Source organism: Lampetra planeri, chromosome 26, assembly GCF_965212315.1.
Source record: "Lampetra planeri chromosome 26, kcLamPlan1.2.h2, whole genome shotgun sequence".
In the NCBI taxonomy this organism is placed as follows: domain Eukaryota; kingdom Metazoa; phylum Chordata; class Hyperoartia; order Petromyzontiformes; family Petromyzontidae; genus Lampetra; species Lampetra planeri.
In genome coordinates, this window is record NC_136132.1 from 10588539 (window position 1) to 10614776 (window position 26238).

Below are 26238 nucleotides of genomic sequence, written 5' to 3' on the forward strand. Positions count from 1 at the left end.
AACTTTCTATTAAATTGCAGTTCATATAGGTAGGCTCATAATTTACCTTTTTTTTACTATGCAATACAGTATTGTAATTAATAAATACATACAGTATATAGTTTTTACAGTACGCCACTGTAAATTGCTCTGTTTTGCTAAATTATCCCCATTCTTTAAGACTCCTGGGTAGGCTAGGCCATCTTCGACTTACAATTTTTTGACTTACGATGGGGGTCGTCGTAACGCATCTCCATCGTAAGTAGAGGACTACCTGTATCGTCACAGGCAACAATGTTGATGACACACAGCGTCCAACAGAGGGCGTCGTAGTCGTGGCACGGGGACGCGAGTTTTGAACGCCACTTTCGGCGCCATAAAGCGATCAGAACCGGAATATTTATTTATTTGTACACTGGAGGAATCCGATGAGCTATGAAGCTCTTTCTCACAGACGTCCAGCGTCTTGGCCGTCACGATATAACGATTAGAACGAGGCCGTTAAACGTGGAGGTATAAATGAGGTTAATACTGGTAGGAACCTCCTGGTTACACCAGCCCACAGGGGATTATTTTGTCCGTCCGTCGTGCATCCAAAAATGGGAGGGGTGGGGCTGGGTGGAGAGGGGAGGGGCTAGGTGGGGAGGGTGGGAGGGGGTGGGGCTGAGTGGGGAGGGGCTGGTCACCCTGTGGTGCCCTTATAAAACTCAACGTTTAGCCTACTCACGCCGGCTTGTGCCCGCCCTCACAGTCGCCCATATTTGCGGAATACACCACGCCGCCGTTGACCCTGGCCATTGACCGAGCAACCCAACGTTCCTACCAGCTCCCTCCGCAGGAATGTGTTGCTAAGTCGGTGTCGTGCTCTAGTGAGGTTGCCATGGGCGTGGCCGTGTCAGGAGCGAGGTGAGGGTTGAGGAGGATGAGGCGAGTGGTGAGAACGGGGTGAGGAGGACGAAGTGAGGGGTGAGGAGGGCGAGGTGAGGTCGGTAAGGGAGGTGCCCTTCTCAGGACCAAGTCGCGTGCGAGTGTTGCACGATATTTGTTGCTATGCTCGATGTTTGATTTGTGACAAAACAATGAATAAAGTACTCAATACATCATGAATTATCGTCAATTATTCGTTTCTGCTACATAGAGGGCTGGTACCCGCGGGTGCCTTGGGGGTTCACGTGATCTGGCTCCGCCCACGGTAGGCGGGGCCAATGACGTCATCTCCGGCTTTGACGTCACTCCGACAGGGCGAGCGAGCTGAGCGGCTGCTTCTATCTCTTGCGCCCCCAACAGGAACTATGAGGTTCTTCAAGAGAGCGCAGCAGTTGCAAGCGACGCTGGAGACTTCGAATTCGTCAACAATGGAGGTGAGTGGCGCCACCTCTTGCCTTTCAGCGGTATCGGAGTTATACGAATTAAATACCGTGATCACATCGAGAAAAAATAATATATAGATTTTTTTTGTTATTTAAGTTTCACTTTAAAAATTGAACGCTTGATACGTAGGTAAGGAGGTTCATAGTTTAATATCACAGATTGAGTTTCATCAAGGATTTTAGTCTGAAGGAGCTTTCTCTTGGCAAGGTGGTCCTTGTTTGCGTTGCCATGGTGACAGCATCTCGGGCCAACTGCCATCGTCCAGCAGCTGTGCCTGGGTGTCACGTGGTATTTGGTGACGCGATAAGGACGAGCCATAGACTCCGCCCATTTAGGGTTGGCTCCGCCCACATAGGGTGGAGCCAATTACGTCACCACTGTAATGTCTGTTACGTCATTCATATCGGTTTTTGGGTCAGATCGCGTTATTATGTGTCGCAACCCTCCACCACCCGACACGGCCAATCAGTAAAAAATTTGTCACGTTAACAAAACGCCAATTAGTTACTTCTTCAGCCCACCGGTGTGTTTGAAGAGTGAATCCACAACATTTAGTATTTGAGTACGACGTTTCGCTGGTAATTACCTTACTAATCTTGGCTTAGGGGCCGTCCATAAATGACGTCACGCGATTTTGGGCGATTTTTTTACCCCCCGCCCCTCGTAACACAGCGTCACAAAAAGTCAGACCCCCCTCAAATATGACGTCACATAGTTAATAATAAAAATTGATCAAAATGAGTGTTATAACAATTATATTTAATTCATATTTATTTAAAGTTGCTCGTTTTGATGTGACGTCACATTTCTCAAACCCCCCCTCCCCCCTCGTCAACACATCGTCACAAATGTCTGACCCTCCCCCCCCCCAGGGGCGTGACGTCATTTATGGACGGCCCCTTAAAGCTTTCGTGACTGCAAGAATTCATATTCTTTGGGTCTTTCGATAAAGTCACGTAGATACGTTCAAAGAAAATAACAAAAATAACAAAAAACTACGACGTTTCTATCGCAACACAAGCGGTCGTCATCAGGAAAAAGGATGCCGACCCAAATAATATGATTACTAATCTATTATATAATTACAATACCCCCCCACACCTCCGCCTCTGATCTCGAAACCTGATGGGGTTCAACAATGATGACGTCATCCTGCACTATTTAAGACGGGAAGCAGATGGGTGGCTTCACTATTCTGGCAAATCGCCCAAAGATGCTGGATGTAATTACCAGTGAAACGTCGTACTCAAATTCTAAATGTTGTGGATTCACTCTTCAAACAAACCCGTGGGCTGAAGAAGTAACTAATTGGCGTTTTGTTAACGTGACACATTTTTTACTGATTGGCTGTGTCGGGTGGTGGAGGGTTGTGACACAATTATAATAACGCGATCTAACCCAAAAACCTTTATTATGAATAATACAGGTCGCGCAATGCCTACGTGATTAATTGTTACGTCATCAACGCATGGACTTGTCGCTGCGAGGTGGCCTGTGTTTATTTCTCTGGGTCGGCAAGAGCATCAATGAGATCCTTCAGCATACCACAGTTGAAAGCAACACAGGAGACACTGAATTTGTCAACAGTGGAGGTGCGTTTTGATGGCAGAGTTGTACTTGGCAAGAAAGCGGAGACAAAGCTTGGCTGGAGTGGAGGCCACCGCTGGAAACCTGTATGGAATTAATACAGGCAGTCCTCGCTTAGCGCTCAAGATGCGTAGGTGGAGAAGTGGGCATTCATCATAATAAAAGGGATTCATCGAATCAGCGCTTGAAGGGTTATTATACCATTGTACATATGGGGATGCCTTCCCAACAGCGTCGTCTCTTATGAACAATAAATGAGGGCTTCATTGGGGTGTCAGTATCAGCGCAATTTAATTATAGTAATAAAACAGATGGTAAACATTGTATCAAAACAAATATATATTTTTTATATCAATAAGTATTATGCAATGTACTCGCCTGATGCTCACCCACCTCGACCGGCCTCATCACTTTGCATGTTACCATTCTAATTGATACTTTCCCTTGACCTGTTGGTCTCATTTCCAGCACTAACACTTGCAGGCCTCTTTCCAGACATTTTGGGGCTAAGATGCTCACTAAAAATATGAAAACAAGGCAAAGAGAGACCAAGGAAGAGCAAACACGTCGGCGAACCAGGGCGTCTTTTAAAAACTGGAGAGCGCTGCGTGGCTCAGAGCGTACTGTGATAAAACTGAATAACAAAGATTGTAATAACACTGACAAAATTATCAAAACTTTTTTTATATGTACTCGTAACCATACATCGTCATAATTGAATCGTGGGGGTTAGTTGCTGGTTGCCCCAGAGCGTTCGTCACTCTCATTGGCTGAGCGAATGTAAACAGAGATGGCGGTGGGTGCGTTTCTGAGACCAACGCTGCTGCGCGTTCTACCACTGTGTTTAGGCTGTGAGGAATCGTGGTGTTGCCTTGCGTGAGTGTGTGGGTGTCAGCGTATCTGTCCTATGTGTCTCCCTGCGTATAAGGCACTTCACTTGCCATGTGCCATGGTGTTGTCTCCACCATCCGTGTCAAATGGCGTCCATCACGATGCGAATGAAGGCAGGATTTACACTGGGAGGAGCTAACGTGCCCATGCCATGTGCCCTTGCTCCTGTCGCAGTTGCCAATGCCGGAGAACGAAATGCACCAGCTGTCCCAGGAGGTGTCGAACCTGCGGTCCAATCTGGGCAGGGCACGAGCGCACTTCAACACCCTGCGTGGTGCACTGAGCCAGAAGGATAAGAGCCTCCACAAGATGCTGCACCAACTAGAGATCCACCGTGCTGAGGAGGTACTGTGGCCGCCGCCCCCCCCCCCGTCCCCTTGTTGCACGGAGCACGGCTAAAATTAAACGTGTTCTCGTTGTGAAGCTCCGTGGCGCACAAGCAGGGATAACAAAACCTCAACATATTCGTCAATAAGACTGCAATGGATATTGCTTTGAGTTCTCTGCTGTAAAGAGGGACCATTGCCTGAAACGTCGCCTTTTAGATGTTCTGCCCTATTGAGTGCATTGTTTTTGATGAATGTGTTGAGTTTTTATTCAGAGTGCAATCTGAACGACAAGGAAATGGGCCATTAAATAAGTGCATTATGGGAGGTGGCTGGGTGCCCCAGGGGTCAGAGATGCTGTGCCGGCACTGCTGAGATGCAGGATCAAATCCAGATTACAGCTGCCCAACCACAGTGATTTAACCGGGTTCCCGAGCGTAATGAGTTGGTGGTCTCAGCCTGGTCGCCAATGAGTGCACAAAAAAACCCAACGAATAATATTTTGGTTCTGTACTTAATTTGGCTAATTTTGACTCCTAATACTGTTGAAAATGAAAAAGAAAAAAAGCAGATCAAACATAATTTTTGTATCATGGAATCTCCCCACAGAATGTGCATGTAGTATGTTTTACTGATTAATACACCTGTATTGGGCTGACCAGCATGGGGAAGTATAGTAAAACACATCCCCATGACCAACATGGCATTGTGAGTTGTTCTGAATATTGACTCCATTTGAAGACGATTATTTGGGTGCTCGGAATTTCTTCATAATCTTATGATGAGCGTTTCCACGTTGTATGCATGCTTACAAATTGTTGATATATCATGGTTATATTTTAGGAATTTATTTTATTATTCGAAATATTTTATATTCTCTTTAAACGTGATTGTGGTATGTTGACTACGACCATGGGTGTTTACCCATGGTCGTATTGTTCGCAAAATAATCTAAACTTCTGTTTTCATCTTGAAAAGCATCCATTGCATGTGTGTGCATCCGTCTGCGTGCGTGCCACCTATATGGGCACATGTGCGTCTCTGTACTCGATCCCCGTGTCTCTGCATGCTTACGTTGTCTCCCTGTACATGTTGTTCCTGTGGCTATGTACAAGTCTCTCCATGTGCACTGTGACTTTCCGTACATGTGTCCAAATTTTTACATGTGACTTGCTTGTGTCTTTATATGTCTCTGCATGTTTATAATTTCTCTATTTCTTTTCGTGTGCCTCCTGCCCCTGTCTCTGTCTCTATTTCTCTGTACAACTACATACTGCGTGTGTCAGTATGTCTCTACCTGTCCTCATCTGCATGCTGCACGTGTTTATGATGAGGGGCTGCCCACCTATACATACACGTGCCTGTGCCACTGTGCCCATCTGTCCGTGAGCAGCTACGGGCGCACTCGCAGGCCATCAACAGCCTGCAGGCGGAGTTGGAGGCAGCGCGGCGGAGTGAGCGGGAGGCCGAGGAGCGTTCCGTGCACGACGCCAAAGCCGCGTCAACGGAGCTGGCAGAGTTCACGCTTAGGACTGAGCAACTTCAGGAGCAGCTGAGACATGACCACGAGACTCTGAATCTGGCACGCATGGAGCTGGCCGAATATCGAGCATCGCACACGCGCGCCGACTCAGAGTACGACGCTCACGTCGTGCACATCGCGGTCCTGCAGAAGGTGAGGCCTCCACTCTCGCAACAGCCAACCCCCACCCTCCCCCCCCTACCCACACTCTAGCTCCCTTGTCATTCGGGGCCATTGATTGGTGTCCTGGAAAATACTTGATAAGCCACATAATCCCTTGGAGCTCTTTTCATAATTGGCCAAGGTTCATCCATTGCTGGATGTAGGCCTCCCTGAAGCCACCACCACAACCTCTTACGATCTTGCAATGATAACAATCCACTTAGTACCTGCACACAATCAGATTCCATTGCTCCATTCCCAGGCTGACCATCCGTCATGCCCTCAAGCAATGTGTCCTGCCCAACTTAATTTTCTCAATATTTTGGGTGAGCGATGGAAATAATTACGAATGTATTCAAGTTACATGTAATTATGTGTAACATAGATACTGCCCGTCCTCCGCCCGCAGGAGCTGAAGGAGCGTGACGAGCTGCTGCGGCGCTCTGAGGCCGACCTGGTGGTGGCACAGGAAGTGGCACGAGAGCGTGGCACTGAAGCCGAGCGGCTGGGCGCCGAGGCCGCGGAGCTGAGTGTGACCGTGCGTGACCTCTATGCCAACCAAGAGGTGCAGCAAACTGAGGTGGACACCCTGCGGGATGAAGCACTGGAGTTGCAGCAACGATTGCAGGAGACCAACACTTGCTTCGAGGAGACCGGTGGGTAGGGGCCTGTGCTCCCAATCTTTCTAAATCCACGGACCCATTAAACACTCATTTTTGTAGACCACTATGCACCAAAATCGAGTCTAAGTCCTAGCAACATTTCACACGTGGACCACTTCCGTTAACATGGTAGGACTGCACTGGGCTTACTAAATGCTCTCTCGCTAAGTCCTTCCTGTGCATGTATTATTATTTTGGACCCTGTTTGAATGCAAGCTGGTGAATAGGTCTGAGGTACCTAATCCCTCTTAGCCCTTAGTCTCTGCTACTACTACCGCTGCTGTTACTCTTCCTCCTGATGCTTGCTGCTCTTTCTCCAGCTGCTGCTGGTGGCTATACTGTCTTGATCGCCGTGGTTTTGTTTCCCTTTCGACAGCCAATTCTCTGGAGCAACAGCATGAGCGTGCGGAGCTGGCTCAGGCAGAACTGGTGGCAATGCAGGCATGGCTAGGCGAGCACAAGGTGGAGTGCGAGCGGATGCTGCAGAATGAGAAGTGCCGTGCCCGGGAAGAGCTCGACAACACCAGGTGCGTAGCGCAGGCACAAGTGGCAGCGACGGTGAGATGGGGGGCATGTTCAGGAAGGTGCTCGGCGGGGGTGGGAGTGATGGAATGGCGGTCCGTAGCGAGGTGGCAGAGGTGAGCGGTGGTGGGATGGCGGTAGAGTCACGTCAAGGAGTCATGGCACGAGAAGGACAAATACGTGCAACGTCCAAGGTGTTCAGATCACGCGTGTGCGAGCGTGTGCTTCCGAAAAGCAGAACACAGGGTGACTGAGGTTGAGTGATGGACATACGGGAAAGTAGAAAATCACGGAACAATTTGTAATACAATCCACGTTTGAAAAAAGTTCCCAGGCTGCTCTGCTTGTAGCGCCAGTCGCACCATGACCATGCAATTGCTTTTACTGAGATTTGGTGATCTGCACATACGCACCGCGGCCTTCAGCTTACCGCGTCTCAAAGGCCCATTCTGTTCCTCTTCACTCCCCTTGCCCCGCTCTTTCCTTTACCTCCCCTACCCATTCGTGATCCCAAAGTACCCTATGTCGCGGTCTCTCATTCTTTAACCCGTGTATGCCCCTGCCATCTAAATGATTACATTCTGTCACTGTTTTTAACTATGTCAAATGCTTTGAGTGAATTCACTTCATAAATATACAATTAGATCAGATATATGGGACAGTGCAGTGTGAGTTCTTCCACGGTTCGGTGTTGGATTCTCAGTGCGAGTGAGCGAGCGAGTTAGCGAGCGTGGGAGTGCCCGTGCTTGACGCCATGCTGCCTCCTTGTGGTGTTGTACAGGGGCAAGATGGAGTTCATCAAGGCCGAGCTGGGAGTCTCCAAGGCAGAGGAGGCCGCGACGGCACAGGAAGTGGTGCGGCTGCAGTACACAGTTCATCACGCGGATGCTGAGATGAATTTCATGCGCAGCCAGATCGACATGCTGCAGCACCAGGTAACCAGAGGCTTAAGCTGCAGCCCCACACCTCTATTTGTGTGCACGTGAGTTCGCGTTTAAAGTCAATGTTAAAAAATATATATATTTCATGGAAGCAGGTTCTTAAGTGCAAATGTTCGTAAGTCTGGTATTCGTAAGCCGAGGACTGCCTATATACTTATTTTTCACACTGGTGTATAGATGTGCGCTGGGTTACTGAACATTCTCTGTTTAGGGACTGTACCACGTTACAATCCATCATCCCACCTCTAGTAGAAGTACCTACTATTACTAGACAATCTCCCTGTTGCTACGTGCATCTCGATCCCATCCCTTAATTTGACCTTTTAATGCACCTTTTGGGTTAATTGATTCATATATATGGGCTTTTATAGGTGTTATTTTGGGTTGTATGGATGGTGGTCGCCCATCCAAACACTATCAAAGTTAAACCGTGCTTTTGGGTCATTTGGTCACGGGTGGTATGGTGTATGGACATATGTGAAAAAGAGTTTCATAACTGTTCATATTCCTATATTTAAAATAAAGATACTGGTTCTGTATGTCTTTTGTATCTTAATGTTCTATCGTAACTGCACGCAGTCATTAAAATGCTTTGCCGTATCCCTCTGCTGCTTTATGCCCGTGGCCCACACAGCTCTTTGAGAACAACAAGCAGCTGGGATCCCTGCAGGCGGGGATTCAGGGCTACCAGCGCATGGTGGCAGATCTGCACGCTGAGCTGGTGCCATCCCACGAAAACTTGCAGAGCTTGCACGCACAGCTGCAGGATCTGCAAGTGCTGCACCAGCAGAGCGAGGCGAAGGTGAGCGCACAACATTCGGCGTCACAAAGATCCCCCGTATATTATTATTTGGTTCTTTCGGTTAAGTCACGTCTAAAGATAAAATAATAAATTAAATTAAATAATAGAATACGACGTTTCGATTGCAACACAAGCAATCATCATCAGGTATAATGAAATAGTGACATAAAATCTAACCAGAAAACTATAGACAGACATATTAGCAGACAGATATTACCAAGATACATAGCGAGAGTAACACAGGTAACAGAGAGGGGTGATCGTCTCTGTGTGGTGGCCTTAAATAGACAGAGGGGGGGGGCGGAGGCAGAGAGAGGGAGGGGGGTAAAGAAAAAATTAGCATATCAATTGGTGCTGCAAGAACGATTACACGGCAAGCAAGCCTGAAAATCAGGAGAAAGACACACTAAAATTAAATAACCTAGTAAAATATCGAAATGTAATGTAATACAACACAGAGGGTCGGTCAACACACAATTAACGCATAGCCTGGTTGATTACGTATTTCAAAGATTGCTAAGTTAGAATTTGAGTGTGAACATTCTAAAGAGGACACAGGCAGAGAAAACAAGTCTTTAGAATGTTCACACTCAAATTCTAACTTAGCAATCTTTGAAATACGTAATCAACCAGGCTATGCGTTAATTGTGTGTTGACCGACTCTCTGTGTTGTATTACATTACATTTCGATATTTTACTAGGTTATTTAATTTTAGTGTGTCTTTCTCCTGATTTTCAGGCTTGCTTGCCGTGTAATCGTTCTTGCAGCACCAATTGATATGCTAATTTTTTCTCTACCCCCCTCCCTCTCTCTGCCTCCGCCCCCCCCCCTCTGTCTATTTAAGGCCACCACACAGAGACGATCACCCCTCTCTGTTACCTGTGTTACTCTCGCTATATATCTTGGTAATATCTGTCTGCTAATATGTCTGTCTATAGTTTTCTGGTTAGATTTTATGTCGCTATTTCATTATACCTGATGATGATTGCTTGTGTTGCAATCGAAACGTCGTATTCTATTATTTAATTTAATTTATTATTTTATCTTTAGACGTGACTTAACCGAAAGAACCAAATAATAATTCCTGCAGTCACGAAAGTTCTAAAATTAAGATTAAATCCCCCGTATAGCCTTAATAGACTGTTGGGACAAGTGCTGTTAGCGAGCAACTATTAAGGCCGGCACGGCAAGCGAGGCGATGTGTGACCAGCACCACACCCATCTGCCTGTGTATCCCAAGTGGTGATGTTTACACACCGCGCTAGGTGCTTATTTCAGGCTGAATCGACCTAGAGGAGGCCCAGGAACGATTCAGAAAATTGTCACTGGTGTTGGCCATGAGTGAGAATTGAACTGGGTTCGTAGTGCAGCGCGCAAACTGCTACAGTGCCGCTCCCCACACACTCACTTTCACATACACACACATGTGCGTGTGCACACCCACATTCACTCCCAGCACGAGGATGACTCATGACATCTCGTGGAGGATCGCTGCACTGAACAAAATAGTTCCACGGTCAGTTTGCAAGTGCGAGTTTGCGTTTTAAGTCAATGGTAACCGAAAATTTCATGGAAACAGGTTCGTCGGTCGGGTATTCCGAAGTCGGGTGTCCGTAAGTTGATGACTGCCTGTATACACTTCTTTTTCATACTGATGGTTGTACAGTATGGATGCGCACTGGGTTACTGAGCATCCTCTGTTTAGGGACTACCACGTTACGATCCACCATCCCACCGCTAGTAGAAGTACCTACTACTACTAGACCATCTGCTCCCCTCTGCTACGTGCATCTCCCTCCCCGTTTTTGATTGGAAAGCGATCTTAATCTGAGATTTTAATGCAGCTTTTGGGTTAATTCATATATGTGGGTTGTATGGATGGTGGTCGTCCATCCAACATGGTAACGACTGGACCGGAAACGACTACGAGTAATGAGAGCACAGCACAAGAGAACACCACAGCAACTGTCACAAGTTCCGCTGCAACAGCGGGCCACAAACAGATGCAGGTATGTGTCTGTGGTTGGAGGAAAGTTACATCACACCATGGGTTGAGGATCCACCAGGGGAAGAAGGGGTGTTTGGGTAAAGAGAGACAGAGGCCTCGCATTGATTACTTTCTGCGAAAGCGATCAAATCAGTCGAATGAAGCACAGCAACTGGACGCAAACCATAGTTTGCAGTGCATCAGTACCACTGTCATGGAGGACGTAAACTCAAGCACCGAAGTAATAACGGAGGTGGAACCAACAACAGGAGTGGAACTCACCCAGCCTCCCAGACCTGCAGTCGAGAGGAGACTACCAGGGCACAGACCGTATGTGAAGTGGCCTGGCGCCAGTGACAAGAAGTTGTGGGAAACAGTGAATACTGACCTTACCTTGACCCTCGAGAAACTTCGAGGCACAGTGGAGAAGAAGTTGGAGAGGATGCGGGACATCATCTATGAGTACGGGGCAGAAAGCTTTGGAGTGCAAGAGGCAAAAGGCGGGAGAAAGGTTCCAACCCCACCAGTTTCCAGGAGGAAACAAGAAATCAAGCGCCTCGTTCAAGAAAGGAGACAGCTTAAGAAACAGTGGAAGAAGGCCTCGGAAGTGGAAAAGGAGGGCATAGAGGCACTTCAGGCTGACATCAAAACCCGGTTGGCATCCCTCCGTAGAGCAGAGAACCTACGGAAACGCAGAAGGAAGAAAGAACAAACTAAAACTCGATTCTATAAAGATCCCTTCAAGTTCCTTAAAAGTCTCTTCACGAAGGAAAAAAGTGGAGCTCTAAAAACAACAAAGAAAGACCTAGAGGAGCACCTGAGAACAACAAACTTTGACTCAAAGCGATCAGATATCCCACCCATTGAACCCCCGGAACATCATATTGAGACCAGCCCTCCGACATGGAAAGAGGTGGAAAACACAGTTCGACGGGCAAGAACAGCATCAGCCCCGGGGGCAAATGGAGTCCCGTACAAAGTGTATAAGAACGCACCAGACGTCCTGAGGTTCCTCTGGAGGCTTATGAGAACAGCTTGGCAAAAGAAGATAATACCCAAAGTGTGGCGTAGGGCAGGCGGGGTCCTGATCCCTAAGGAGAAAGATGCAGTGAACATCAGCCAATTCTGCCCAATCTCCTTACTGAATGTCGAGGGTAAAATCTTTAGGGTCATTGCCCAGAGGATGGCCGAGTACCTGCAAAAGAATGCGTACGTCAATACATCTGTACAGAAGGCAGGAATATCAGGGTTCTCTGGCTGCTTGGAACATTCCAGCATGATCTGGCACCAGATCCAAATGGCCAATGTGGAGAAAAGGGACCTCCATGTAGTCTTCCTCGACCTCGCCAATGCATTTGGCTCTGTGCCCCATGAACTCCTGTGGTCTGCCTTCAGATTTTTCCACATACCGGACACCATCACAACCCTGGTGAAGTTGTACTTCCAGGATCTGCAGTTCTGCTTCACCACCTCAGAGTTCACCACCTCATGACAGTGCCTGAATGTAGGTATAATGGCGGGATGTACCATTTCTCCGTTGGCATTCATAATGGCAATGGAGGTTATCATCAGATCCTCAAAATGGGTTGCTGGTGGACAGCGAGTCGACTCTGGTTTCCGCCTCCCTCCACTCAGAGCCTACATGGACGACATTACAACATTGACCACCACTGTCCCATGCACCAGGAGACTGCTCAGAAAACTCGAGGAGAACATCAGCTGGGCCCGTATGAAGATTAAACCATCCAAGTCACGCAGCATCTCGATTGTGAAGGGAGTACTCTCTGACCTGAAATTCTTCATCGGAGATAACCAAATCCCAACAGTGTCTGAGCAGCCGGTAAAAAGCCTTGGAAAGTGGTATGATGCAAGCCTGAAGGACAAAGACCAGGTGCAACAGCTGCGCAAAGACATCAGTAGTAGCCTACAGTCCATCAACAACACCCAGCTACCTGGAAAGTTAAAGGCCTGGTGTCTGCAATTTGGTCTCCTACCCCAGGTGTTGTGGCCCCTAGCAGTGTATGAGGTTCCAATCTCAACAGTGGAGAAGATGGAAAGAGGAGTCACAGGCCACTTAAAGAAGTGGCTCGGAGTTCCACGATGCCTTACCACCATAGGCCTCTATGGAGATGGTGTCCTCAAGCTGCCCCTGACCAGTCTAACAGAGGAATTCAAGTGTGCAAAAACCAGGCTCCAGATGACACTGAATGAATCTCGAGACCCAGTGGTGAGCAACAACGCGACAACCTTGGCAACTGGGCGCAAATGGAGGCCAGGAAAAGCAGTCCAGGAGGCAACAGCAGCCCTCAGACATGCTGACATTGTGGGTCATGTTCAGCAAGGGAGAGGAGGGCTCGGGCTAACTAGCCGTGCTGCTTGGAGTAAGGCCACTGCACCAGAGCGGCGGAAGATGGTAGTGCAGGAAGTACGCCATCAGGAGGAGGCTGCAAGGTGGGCCAAGGCAGTCTCTCTTGCCAAACAGGGACAGTGGACTCGATGGGACAGTGTGGAGAAGAGGAAGATCAGCTGGAAGGATCTGTGGGCCATGGAAGCGAGGCAGTTGAGCTTTTCCATCAGAGCAACATATGACGTCCTTCCAACACCAGTTAATCTTCACCAATGGTATGGTGAAGATCCGGACTGTGCCCTCTGTTCCATGCCAGCCAACCTCAGGCACATTCTCACAGGGTGTAAAACAAGCCTCACCCAACGACGCTACACTTGGCGTCACAACCAAGTCCTTAAAAACCTTGCGTCCGCCCTGGAGGACAAGCGAGCTGCCACCAACTCCCTACCACCCCAGCAGCATCACACCCCTTACGGACGACCTTTGTCCGCGAAGGGGCTAAACCACCGAAGAGCGGCTCTACACCATTAGAGCGAGACCAGCTGCGCTTTGCCTGCGACTGGAAAATGCTAGCTGACATTGGCCGGCAACTTGTGTTTCCTCCGGAGATCGCAACCACCACCCTAAGACCTGACATGGTGCTCTGGTCCCGTTCGCTCAAGGTCTTCATCATTGAGCTCACAGTACCCTGGGAGGACTCAGTAGATGAGGCTTATGAGCGAAAACATCTGCGCTATGCCGATCTAGCTGCCTAAGCACGGCATCATGGCTGGAACACAGAAGGCCGATCAGTGGAGGTGGGCTGCAGAGGTTTTGTGGAAACATCTACAACCAGACTGCTTAGAGACCTGGGAATTAAGGGCCAGAGCCAGCGTTCGGCAATCAGAGCTGTATCGGAGGCAGCAGAAGGCAGCAGTCAGTGGCTCTGGATGAAGAGGAAAGACCCCAGCTGGGCCCCGAAGTGAGAGGGCCAGGAGGTATGCGGTCAACAATGCTTGACTCAGGGAGGAGGACGCCCCTGCCATGCATAGTCCCATGGGATGTTGGCTATCAACAACAAGGCAACTCCTATGACTAATTGGGAATGGGACGCAAGCATAGGATTGATCACCCTCTTGCTGGCCGCCTTTGGGGAGGGTGTATAGTGTGAAAGGCCGAAACACCCTAGGAACCAAAGGTACACTACTGACGATACGCTCCCCAAATTTCACCAGGCTCACTGTTCATGAACTCTTGGAAGTGCTTGCATAAAGGATAGTAAAATCTCATCCTATGTTCTTGGAATCTACTACTAGACCATCTGCTCCCCTCTGCTACGTGCATCTCCCTCCCTGTTTTTTTATTTTAATGCAGCTTTTGGGTTAATTCATATATGTGGGCTTTTAGAGGTGTTATCTCGGGTTGTATGGATGGTGGTCGTCCATCCAAGCACTATTGAAGTTCATCCATGCTTTTCTTCCAAGATCTGAGATAATTGGGTGCATTCTGGTAATTTGGTCATAGGTGGTGTATGGACATCTGTGTAAACGAGCTTTATAGCTCATTACATTGCTCAATTATCAATAAAGATTCCGATTCTATGTGTCTGTTGTTGCATCTGTATGTTAGACAATAACCGCACGCAATCATTAAAATGCTTTTCTGTGTTTCTTTGCCGCTGTTTGCCCGTGGCCCACACAGCTCATTGACAGGAATTGGCAGCTGGAATCTCTGCAGGCAGAGATTCAGTGGTACGAACGTGTGGTGGTGGACCTGCACGCCGAGTTGGCGCCCTACCGCTACAACAGGCAGAGCGCACACTCAGAGCAGCAGCGTCTGCAGAGCGAATTGGAGGTGAGCGCACAGCACTCATGCGTCGCACACACAAGTATATAATTTGCGTTTAACGTAAATAATATATTCATACACACACGATTCAGTGTATGATGATAATGATGAGCTGGTCTAACCATCTCGTTAAGCCGTCATGGTCCCAGTTTACAAATACAGATTATCTATCTATAGACACAATTCCATTATTGCTGTAAACAATGATAACGATAAGAATGATTTAGCACCTTTCTGTACACCGGGGCATCTCAGAGTGCTTTACATCACATCTCATCTCAACACGTTTGAAAGGGCACCCTCAATGACAGATGTCCCTGTGGGCACAAGGTGACTCAGCACCTGGCCTGAAATCGGCATTTGTCTGCCAGTAGGGGGTACTGATTGGTCTGTGTAATCCCAGTTGAGCTGGTATATGTACTTAGTTGTGTGTAGTGTCTAATGGGTCGGTTTGTCCACAGCTTTCTCCGGTTGAGGAAGAGGACATCTCTGGCTGCTCACTGGAGCCCGGCGTTCAAGAAGCCTCCCAAGACCTGCCCCCCAAGGACTCCAACACCCTCTGCGCCTCTCACATTGACTAACACACACACATATCGACTGACACACACACACATATCGACTTACAAATACACATCGACTCACACACACGCATGGACCTAAACACACATATGGATTTACACACACATATGGACTCACACACACACACACACACATGGACTTACACACACCGACTCACACATGGACTTACACACATCGACTCACACATGGACTTACACACGCAATTACATACGGACTTATACACACACATATCGACTAAGACACACACACGTGGACTTACACACACACACACACATGGACCCCCGCACACACATCGACTGACACACACACATCGACTCTCACACACACTGGTCTACACACACATATGGACTCACACACAGACATCGATTTTAGATACACACACATGGAGTTACACACAAAGACAAAGATCCCCCGTATAGCCTTAACAGACTGTAAGGGCAAGTGCTGTTAGCGAGCACCTATAAAGGCCGGAACGGCACACGAGGGGGTGGGTGGCCAACACCACGCCCGGCCGCCTTTGTCTCCCTAGTGGCGATGTTTACACACCACACCAGGTACTCATTTTAGGCTGAGTCGACCTAGGGGAGGCCCAGGACCGGTTCTGATAACCGTCACCGGTGTTGGCCGTGAGCGGGAATCGAACTCGGGTCGCCGGGTTCACAGCGCAGCGCGCTAACCGCTACACTACCGCTCCCCACACACTCACACACACATAAACGTACACACACACATCGACTCACACACATATGGACTCATCACATACACAACGACGTACACACATATGGACTGACACATATGTAATATAGCTTCCAGAGACGGCGTTGTCTCTTTTGTTTGTTTATTATCAAATAAATATAAACCAATAACTCAATGTGCAACTACGAGTGACTATATACACACGGGTGTTTCACATGACACGATTCTGGGATAACATAACTTCTTCTTGTAAGACAACTCGTGGACGATGAAGACGGCCCGGACCCAGATCACGATGACGCAGTTCACCCACACCAAGCAGTGCCCTGAACCTTCCCTCACACTGCTATTTATCCTCGCCGGGCCCGACCACACCCTATGCCTTAATCAAATTGGTTCCCGTCTAAGGAATGCTTATTAACTCGTCCTTCCCTACCATTGGCTCCTGTCGCATGAATGCTCATTAACTCATTAGCAACCATCGTCCCGGTAACCCTTCCATTAGAAACCATGGTCCCGGGGAGCCCCACCGTCCGCTATTGCCCCGCACTGTCATTACAACACCCCACTTTGCAACGTCAGTAACGTCTTCCGAACGCCGAGATGTAATAATTGGTTTCGTGTACCTTTCGAGTCAACGCACCCCGTAAAACTGCAAGAACCACCAGGTCTTAGCGTTGAAACCCCTCATCCCATCTCATAAGCAACCCGTCCCTCAGCACAATCTTTGAGGACTTCGCCGAGCTAGGGTTCGTTCGTTCCCGCTCCGCACGCGTTGCAACAAGAACGCGTCATCCATTTGCAACCGACCCCATTCGCCAAGCGTGAGGCCCAGCGTTCCATCTACCGGCGCAACGTTACCAATGAGTGCTGCGCTCTCCACTGACGCCACTACACCGGATGGCTTCGCGCCCCATGGCTTACATCGTCCTGCGCCCGTTGAACAAGCACAGCCCTCCCCCGTCGGCATTCGGGAAAATGCTATGCCGCAACCCTTTTCGTTAAATCACCCAAAATGAAAATTCCTGTAATATCTCCAACCAACGTGACAGTTGGCCCGAAGGTTGATCCACACGCAAGGAGTATTAAAGGGCCGTGTTGTCCGTGTGGACCACGAATTCCCTACCGTACAGGTAAGGCCTGTACTGTTGCACAAAGTGCACCATGGCCAAGAGTTCCCTCCTGGTGAGGCAGTAACGTCGTTCCGCGGATGACAGGACGCGGCTCATGTACGCTACCACCCTTCCAACGCCGTTCATAACTTGGGACAGGACAGCCCCAAGACCCGTGTCACTGGCATCTGTATTCTAAGGTAAAAAATCCAGCTACTCCAGGGGAGGTGCGTCGGCATGGCTTTTGCGCAGTGTAACAAAAGCGGCCTCCTCCTCTCCCCACCTAAACTTCTGGTCTTTAGCCGTTAAAGCATGTAGAGGCTTAGCGATCATCGCGAACTGCGGAATGAACCTTCGGTAAAAGGGCGCGAAACCGACAAAACTGTGCACCTCCCCCACCGACTGAGGAGTCGGCCAATCGCGCACACACGCCGTCTTGTTGGGATCCGTTGCTATTCCGGAATCGCCCACGATGTGACCCAGATATCGCACAGAGGTTTGCAACAGGTGGCATTTCGCAGGTTTCAACTTAAGGTATGCCGACCGTATCCTCAACAACACGGAATGCAACCGTTGCAAATGTTCCTCGAAAGTGCGGCCAAACACAATAATTTTGTCAAGGTAAATGAGACGTGAGTCCCATTGCAACCCCGCTAGGACTAGTTTCATCAACCTCTGGAAGGTGCCCGGGGCTGAGTGTAAGCCCATGGGAAGGCAGTTGAAATGGTACATTCCTTGAGGTGTTCTAAATGCCGTTTTTGGTTTGAATGACTCACCCAGGGGAAGTTGTCAAAATCCCGACAAAAGGTCTAAGGTGGAAAAAATCGGGCACCCGATAGCGCATCCAACAAGTCGTCCATACGGGGGAGTGGGTACACATCTGCGACTGACACTTTATTCAACTTGCGGAAGTCTACGCAGAACCGCACCATGCCATCAGCCTTTTTTACCAACACCACGGGACTGGTCAAGGGGGAAATAATATCTGCCGCCAGCATTTCCTCCACCGCCAGTTGTACGATTTCCTATTCCCCCGGGCTTAACCTATACGGATTCTGTCGAATGGGGGCAGCCGTTCCCGTGTTAATATGGTGTTGCAGAAGGGAAGTGCGCCCAATATCAAACTTCCTCTTATTGAACACCTCCGAATATTCACGTAGGAGGGATCACAACTCGGCCCGCTGCTCCATGGACAACTTAGGGTTTTCCCCACACAGCATTTCTATCCATGCTTCATCCTCTCCCCCTGTCTGCACCACTCCGCCTCCCACGGCCTCCTCGGTGGCCTTGAGGGAATCTCTCCCCTTCAACGTCGCATGGGCTAACACCGTTCCCGCCTGAACCACCACCGGCTCCACCCCAACATTGAGGACTTGTAAGAACGGCTCCTGACCGCCTCACAGCAGCGTCAACGCACCCACCAATGTAAGCCCCCGGGATACCGCCTTAGGCGGGGTAAGGAGGACACCTGCCTCCAGGTCAGACAAGTCCAACCGTCTACGGCGGGTGTCGGCAACCCACGGCTCCGGAGCCGCATGCGGCTCTTTTGAACCTTGACCGCGGCTCCGGGGCGGATGCTAGCGAGGGGAGGAGGCGCACTGTGACACCTGCTCTGGCGTTGCCGCTGCTGACAGGTCGCCGCTCCGCTCCACACTGCCCGCCCGGTGACAGGCAATAACGTTGCCGTTGCTAGGTAACGCAACATGGCTGCCTCCATCAGCTCCGCTCCTCAGCTCCGCCTCGCCGCTAGTACAGTGCCTGGTGACGTCAGGCCGCCTGCGTGCGAGGGGGAGGAGTGACGGAGCCGGAGCCAGCCTGAGCCAGCACTGCGCGGGAGTGAAGAACACACACACACAAAAAAAGGTAACTTGTTAATTTAACGTTTATTTCTATGAGGAGGAGTAATTCTGAGGGGGTCAAACCAACAAATAAAAAAGTGACAAAAAAGTTATTTTCATAATGACGAGGATGACATTGGGCCCTCATTATTAATTATTATTTACATCAGGCACTGATTATGATTTATGGTACACTGGGGCCCTGATTAATTTTCTATGGCATTTTGGGGCATTGGTCATTTGGGGGCATTGGTCATTTTCTCTGGCACTTTGGGGCAGTAATTAGTTTTTTATGGCACATTGGGGGCATTGTTATTGGCTGTGTAATGTGCTGTTCAATTGCATTCTTTTTTTTTGGTTGGAGTAGGTTGCAGGGAAAGGAAGGGGAGGGGGGTGGCTGGAGCTTGAGGGGGGTGGGCATAGCAAATTTTGCTATGGGGCCCTGTGATTTCTAATTACGTCGCTGTTTTCGACCCCCCGGTAGGCCAGCCATGGATAAAGGCAAGAAGAGAAAAATTTCTGAAGAAAACAGTGTTTAATGATACATGGACAGAATCATTTGCATTCTCTACTGACGAGACTGGTTTACCAGTATGCTTAATATGTGGTGAGAAATTTGCAAATTCCACAACATATGCTAGTTTTGTGGCCGCTCAGGAAATAGTCAAGCACGGGAAGCCCTTCACAGATGGAGAGTATATAAAAGAAGCATTCATTAATATTTCGGAACATCTATACATGGACTTCAAAAACAAGAATGAAATTGTGCAGAAAATCAAAGACATGCCTCTCTCTACGAAGACTGTCAAAGACAGAACCCTAAAAATGGCAGAAAACATTAGCAAACAGCAAATTCAAGACATTAATTCAGCTGTGGCGTACTCCATCGCCTGTGATGAGTCCAAAGATAAAGGTGATATTGAACAAATAGCGCTGTTCTGCCGATATGTGAATTCTTTTGGGCCACAGGAAGAACTGATTGAGCTGATACCACTAACAGACCAAACAAGGGGTGAGGATATCTGTAAGGCTGTCCTGGACTTTTTAAGTGCTAAAAAAATAAACACCAACCACTTGGTCTCAGTGGCTACTGATGGGGCACCGAGCATGAGAGGAGCACAGAAGGGCTTTGTGGCTCTACTGCAGAAGGCGTTGGGTATAACGCTGCTGTCATTTCATTGCATCCTGCACCAAGAGGCATTGTGTGCTCAAACATTTCCCCCGGAATGCACAAAAGTGATGGATGTGGTCATTCAGATTGTTAATAAGATAATGGCAAAGGGTTTAAACCACCGCCAGTTCCGTTTGCTATTGGATGAGGTGGAAAGCATATATTCTGACCTCCTGCTCCACAACAAGGTCCGGTGGCTGTCCAGAGGCGAGGTGCTAAAACGCTTTGTCACATGTTTGGAAGAAGTAAAAACCTTCCTGGGCAGCAAAGAGCTCACCTTTGCTGAGCTGGAACAGCCAGAGTGGCTGGAAAAATTACATTTTATGGTAGACATGACAGCACATCTAAATACGCTAAATACAACCCTTCAGGGGAAAGGAGGCACAGCCCTGCACATGCTGGAGGAGGTTTTGGCATTCGAGCGCAAGTTGACAGTGTTTGTCAAAAATTTACAGAGAGGTACACTGTCTCAATTTCCCTCTTTGAGAGAGTTCAAACAAAGTCATGATACGATAAATTTGGAATATTTCAAGTCTGCAATCACCGCAATGCAAAGTTCGTTTGGGAAACGATTCTGTGAGTTCAGAGAGGAAAAAACCACATTATCCTTCCCTGTCACTCCCCTGGCGATCGATCAATCCCTATTGAATATGACTGCATTTGCAGGTGTAAGTCAACCTGATCTTGAGATGGAACTGGCCGATATAGCCGACAAAGATATATGGGTGTCCAAGTTCAAATGCTTGACCGCTACTCTTGAGGATGTTGCCCGTCAGAAGGCCATTCTGGCTCAGAATCATAAATGGAGTGATATTGAAAACCTTCCCAAACAGGACAAACTTGTATTCGAAACATGGAATGCCATCCCCAACACTTATATAAACATAAAAAAGTATGCATTTGGAGTCCTGTCGATCTTCGGCTCCACATATGTATGTGAGCAGGTCTTCTCCAACATGAACAATATTAAAAACGAACATCGATCACGCCTCACAGATGACAGCTTGCAAGCCTGTGTGAAAATGAAGGTGACGTCTTACAGCCCTGATGTGCAGACACTGTGCACTGAGGTTCAGGAGCAAAAATCCCATTAACCAGGTAAATGAAATATTTTAATTAGCTATTAATTTGCAAAAATATATTTTACATTGTTAAGTTAAAAAGTCATTTTTTTCTTCAGATTGACAGCTGACTGCACGATCCTGTATATAGCATTAAGGTAAGAAACAATATATGCAGTGTTATGTGTTTTAAATGTCGCAATGGTTTTGCGGCTCCCAGTTTATTTTTTCCTTCGGAAACGGGTCCAAGTGGCTCTTTATGTCTTAAAGGTTGCAGACCTCTGGTCTACGGTAACGCAGCGGGACCAAAACTTGAGTACTGGGCGGAATCTCCAAAGTTTCCTTAACCAGAGCCTGGACCGACAACCCCTGTATTTCGCGTCGATGCGGGGAATACAAAAAAAACAACCGCCGCCCTGACGGCATCTGAACACAAACCTGTTGGGTGAAAATCAGTAGGGGCATCCTACTCAAAAAATCCGTGCCCAAAAGGCAGGGAACCGATAATGTTTTCGAAATTAATACTGGCCCTGGTATCTCAATCTCCCCCAATGAAATGTGGGAATCTATTTGACCTACAATACACATACTTCCCCCGTACGCCGCCACGCACACGTTAACCACCGGCGCCACACAACGATTCGCAAAAGGCAACGTTTCGAAAACAACCTCCGATATGATAGTAACCAAGGCGCCCGTGTCAACCAGAACCCGAACGTCCACCCCTTGTACACGCCAGACGATAACCGACGTGCCTGCCGCCCCCGCTACCACTCTGCGTGCCAGCTGTCGCCATTGCGTGCGCGAGTTTGGCCACCCCTGCATTGACCATGCCAATCAATCGTTGCCCCGACTAGAGAGCCCCCTTGTCCCGACGCGTGAAATCTGTGTGATTCCTATCTGAAACCTGATTCCCCCCACCATCTGGCACAGAAAAATTCCCTCATCAAAACACTACACCATAGGGCCCACTGCATTTCTGACCAACACCACCTAGCCAGTGAACTGGAACACGTACACCAGGCCCTTAAGATGAATGGATATTCGGACCGCATTATCCGCAAAGCTGTTTCTCCGACCATGGAGAAACAACCCCCTGAGACGCCAATCAAAACCATCACGTTACCATACATAGCAAGCGTTACCAAAAAGATTTCCAAAATCTTAAACAAACACAAGATCCAGATCCGATTCAGGACAGTACACAAAATCCGTGATCTAATCCCATCTGTGAAGGATGCCATTCCTGACATGCAATATCCTGGAGTCTACAAACTTGTTGTACCTGTGGTGATGGGGAAAAGAAATGTCATGTCTCGGACCATTTTCGTGAGCACAAGTCAGATCTGAAACACGGAAGAACTAATACCTCCGCCGTGGCTGACCATTGCTATAATGCCATGGGCTCTCATGATATTGTTTTTTCTGAGACCAAGATGCTCTGCAAACCTTCTGGCAACTATCAAAGGTTTGTTCATGAAGCCATCCAGATATATAAACATAGACATAACTTCAACCGGGAAGATGGATACAGATTGAGCAATCATTGGAAGGATGTTATTAACCAGGTAAAACCATAACTGCTTTTGGCCTGCCTTCACATCCACATCTCCAGTTTCCTAATCCTCCCACTCCCAGCCCCGCCCACTTCCCCTCCCCACCCTTGCATTTTTTGCCTCGCTCCTAATCCCTCTAGCAGCGCTCCACTTCCCCTACCCCACAACCCCCTCTCTATATCTCCTCCCTGGCTCCTCCCCGCTCTCTTACCTATATAGCCTCTTGTCACAGCAACCCTTTTGCCTACTTCAGGAATTGTTTGTTGCTGTAGTTGTCCCACCTGATGACGGACGCTTGTGTTGCGCCCGCAACCAGAGGCGTAGCTAGGGGGGGGGGCAGGGGGGTACATATGTCCCCGGGCGCCAAGGTAAAGAGGCGCCAAAATGAGGCTTACAACGTTACATTATAACTTATTGCGGCGGGCGCGGCAGCCTGAAACTACTGCACAAATCTACACCTCAACCTAAAAGTTTATATATCCCGCCACACACAGCCTACATCTCATGTAATTACATTTTCTCAGGTCATAAGATTTGTGGATGTGGATTTTCAAACTAAAAAAAGTAACTATCAAAGAATCATTTTTAGGTTATATCGAGATACATGCAAAAGATGCAGCAAGCCTAGAAAGAGTCATCGTCGAGAGACTGAAATCTGACAACATACCTCTAGCCGAATGTCGGGCACAATGTTATGACAATGCTGCTGTGATGACTGGGCATATATCCGGCCTTCAACAACGAATATGTCACAAAAATCAGAGCATTGTTTTTCAACTGTGACAACCACAGCTTAAACTTAGCAAGAGTACACTCAGCTAAACAGGATCCACTTGTCGTCACATTTTTTGGAACAGTTGAAAGTATATATTTGTTTTTCTCTCGTTCAACAATTCGATGGGAAGAATAAAAAAAAGGCTGTGCCCATCACAGTAAAGCAGGAGTCTGAAACACGCTGGAGTGCATGATCAGAAGCTGTTAAAGCTCTCTATGAAGGACTGGATGAACTAGTAGGGCTGCTAGACAAATTATCGGAGGACGTAACTGTGACGCCTGAAACCAGAAGTGATGCAGAACAGTTACAGGCATGCGTATTGAATTTTAACTTCATAGTTTTATTACATTTCTGGAATGTCATTCTTGGAAAAATTAATCGTGTTCAGAAGCGCTTACAGGATCCTACTATGAATTTCAAGGAAGCAGCAACTGATCTTGAATTTTTGGAGCATGAATTTGTCAAGCTTCGTGATGATTTGAGCCAAGTTGCTGTAGAAAACGCCAAAAAAAGATGCACAGCCTGGGGGATCGATGTGGACAGAAGAATTAGACGACGTCGGAAGATGCCAGGAGAACTGGCAAGAGATACAGGACTTTCAGCAGAAGAAGAAATTGTGCGCGTTATGAAGAGCGTATTTTATCGACTTCAACAGGAGATGTCAACACGGTTTTTATGACTAAAGGACCTGAACACAAAATTTGGATTTCTGCTGGACGTCAAAACTCTTCTATCCGACACAGATATCGATACAATTCGTCGAAATTGCAGATTTTGGAAATTTCTATGACACTGACATCAATGGCCACGAACTTTTCACAGAAATTGGAGATTGCAAAATGCTGCTCAGTAACCGGAATGAAGTTCTACCAGAAACTCCTTTGGATCTTCTTGGTTTTATTGTGTTTTATTGAGACAACATATTTCCGAATTTGCGAATTTCACTGCAAATTTTATTAACAATAGCAGTTTCAATTGCAAGCTGTGAGCGGTCGTTAAGCAAATTGAAACTTATTTTGTCGTATTTGCGTGCTTCAATGGGACAAGATCGTCTCAGCGATCTTGCTCTTCTGAGCGTTGAAAGAGAAACATTGGAAAAAACTGATTTTGATTACGTGATTGACCAGTTTGCGACAGTGAAATAAAAAAAAGTAATCTTTTGTAGACTATGTCAACCAGTCTACGACAGTGATTGAGTGAGCCATGTAATATAATTTCTATAAATTTGCTTCTTTAAATACAATATTTCATAAAAATTTTAATTGTTATTCCTTATTCGATGTAATAGGAAAATGTGATTAAACGGGGGGGGGGGGAGCGCCAATTTTATAGTTCGTCCCCGGGCGCAAAATATCCTAGCTACGCCTCTGCCCGCAACCTAATTTATTTTATTTTATACCTACGTGACTTTACCGAAAGAACCAATGAGTATGGATCCCTGCAGTCACGAAAACTTCAAATCGAGATTTAACACGCACATGGACTCACACGCAGACAAGAACTTAGACACAATAATAAATATATTAATACTGACCAAGTAAATTTCGAAATATTAGTTGTCAGCACACAAACAAAAATATTTTTAGATTTCCAAGGTGATATTATCACAACCCACCCCCACCAGCACCTCCCCTTCTTCCTTAAAGGTGTAGGGGTGTTATGGGAGGGCAAACAAACACACAAGGGGTGTTTGCGCCTGCACACGTAAGGGTGCCTACATCCACGTCCACAACGGTTAGCCCTGGGGGGCTGTGGCGGCGCTGTGATCTCCCATAGCCCCACCTCTCGGGGGGGAATTGCTATATAAGGCGGGGAGCCGGTGGGCTCGGGGCAGAGTGTCGGAGCTTAACCAGCGAAGATCGAAGGCCAGCAGAATAGGCCCTGGGACTCCCCTGGCTCGCTGTCCTTCTAAGGACCGACCAGGGCAAGCCAGTGGCGTGGCCCTGAGAGCCCAGAGCCGATGCTCTTGTAAGAGCCGGTCTGGTTAGCTAAGGGTGCCGAGATCCGAGCGTGACCAGGGCCGGATCAGCTAGCTTCCGCTAGCTCTCTAGTGGAGGACTCGGGAACAGACTAGCCGGGATTAGCGCTAGTGGTGTCTCCCTGTTAGACGGGTGAAGGGGCCACTAACCCTTCAAGAGCTGTTATTCCCCCGGTGTGTAAATAAATAAGTGTGCTTCCGACTACGTCGTCTACGTCTCCTTGAACTCACTACACGGGGCGTCGCGTTTTAATAATAAAGGTTTGTATTTAATATCACCATCCACCAGCACCTCCCCTTCTTCATTACAGAGCGTCGCGGTTTAATAAACACATTCCTGTGGAGGGAGCTGGTAAGAACGTTGGGTTGCTCGGTCAATGGCCAGGGTCCACAGCGGCATGGTGTATTCCGCAAATATGGCCGACTGAGGGCAGGCACAAGCCGGCGTGAGTAGGTTAAACGTTTGAGTTTTATAAGGGCACCACGGGGTGACCAGCCCCTCCCCACCCAGCCCCACCCCTCCCACCCTCCACCCAGCGCCACCA

General features: G+C 48.1%; 1 protein-coding gene across 1 annotated transcript; it reads left to right on the plus strand.

The window, feature by feature from the left end:
- Window positions 1–1096: 1096 nt before the first annotated feature.
- LOC144727810 (uncharacterized) lies at window positions 1097–16377 on the plus strand. Its single transcript, XM_078606921.1, has 9 exons — window positions 1097–1340; window positions 4003–4173; window positions 5548–5829; window positions 6248–6494; window positions 6877–7027; window positions 7804–7957; window positions 8598–8765; window positions 14781–14933; window positions 15389–16377. Exons 1-9 carry the CDS (start codon window positions 1185–1187, stop codon window positions 15506–15508), a joined length of 1602 nt encoding a protein of 533 aa, XP_078463047.1. The 5' UTR covers window positions 1097–1184; the 3' UTR covers window positions 15509–16377.
- The last annotated feature ends 9861 nt before the right edge of the window (window positions 16378–26238 follow it).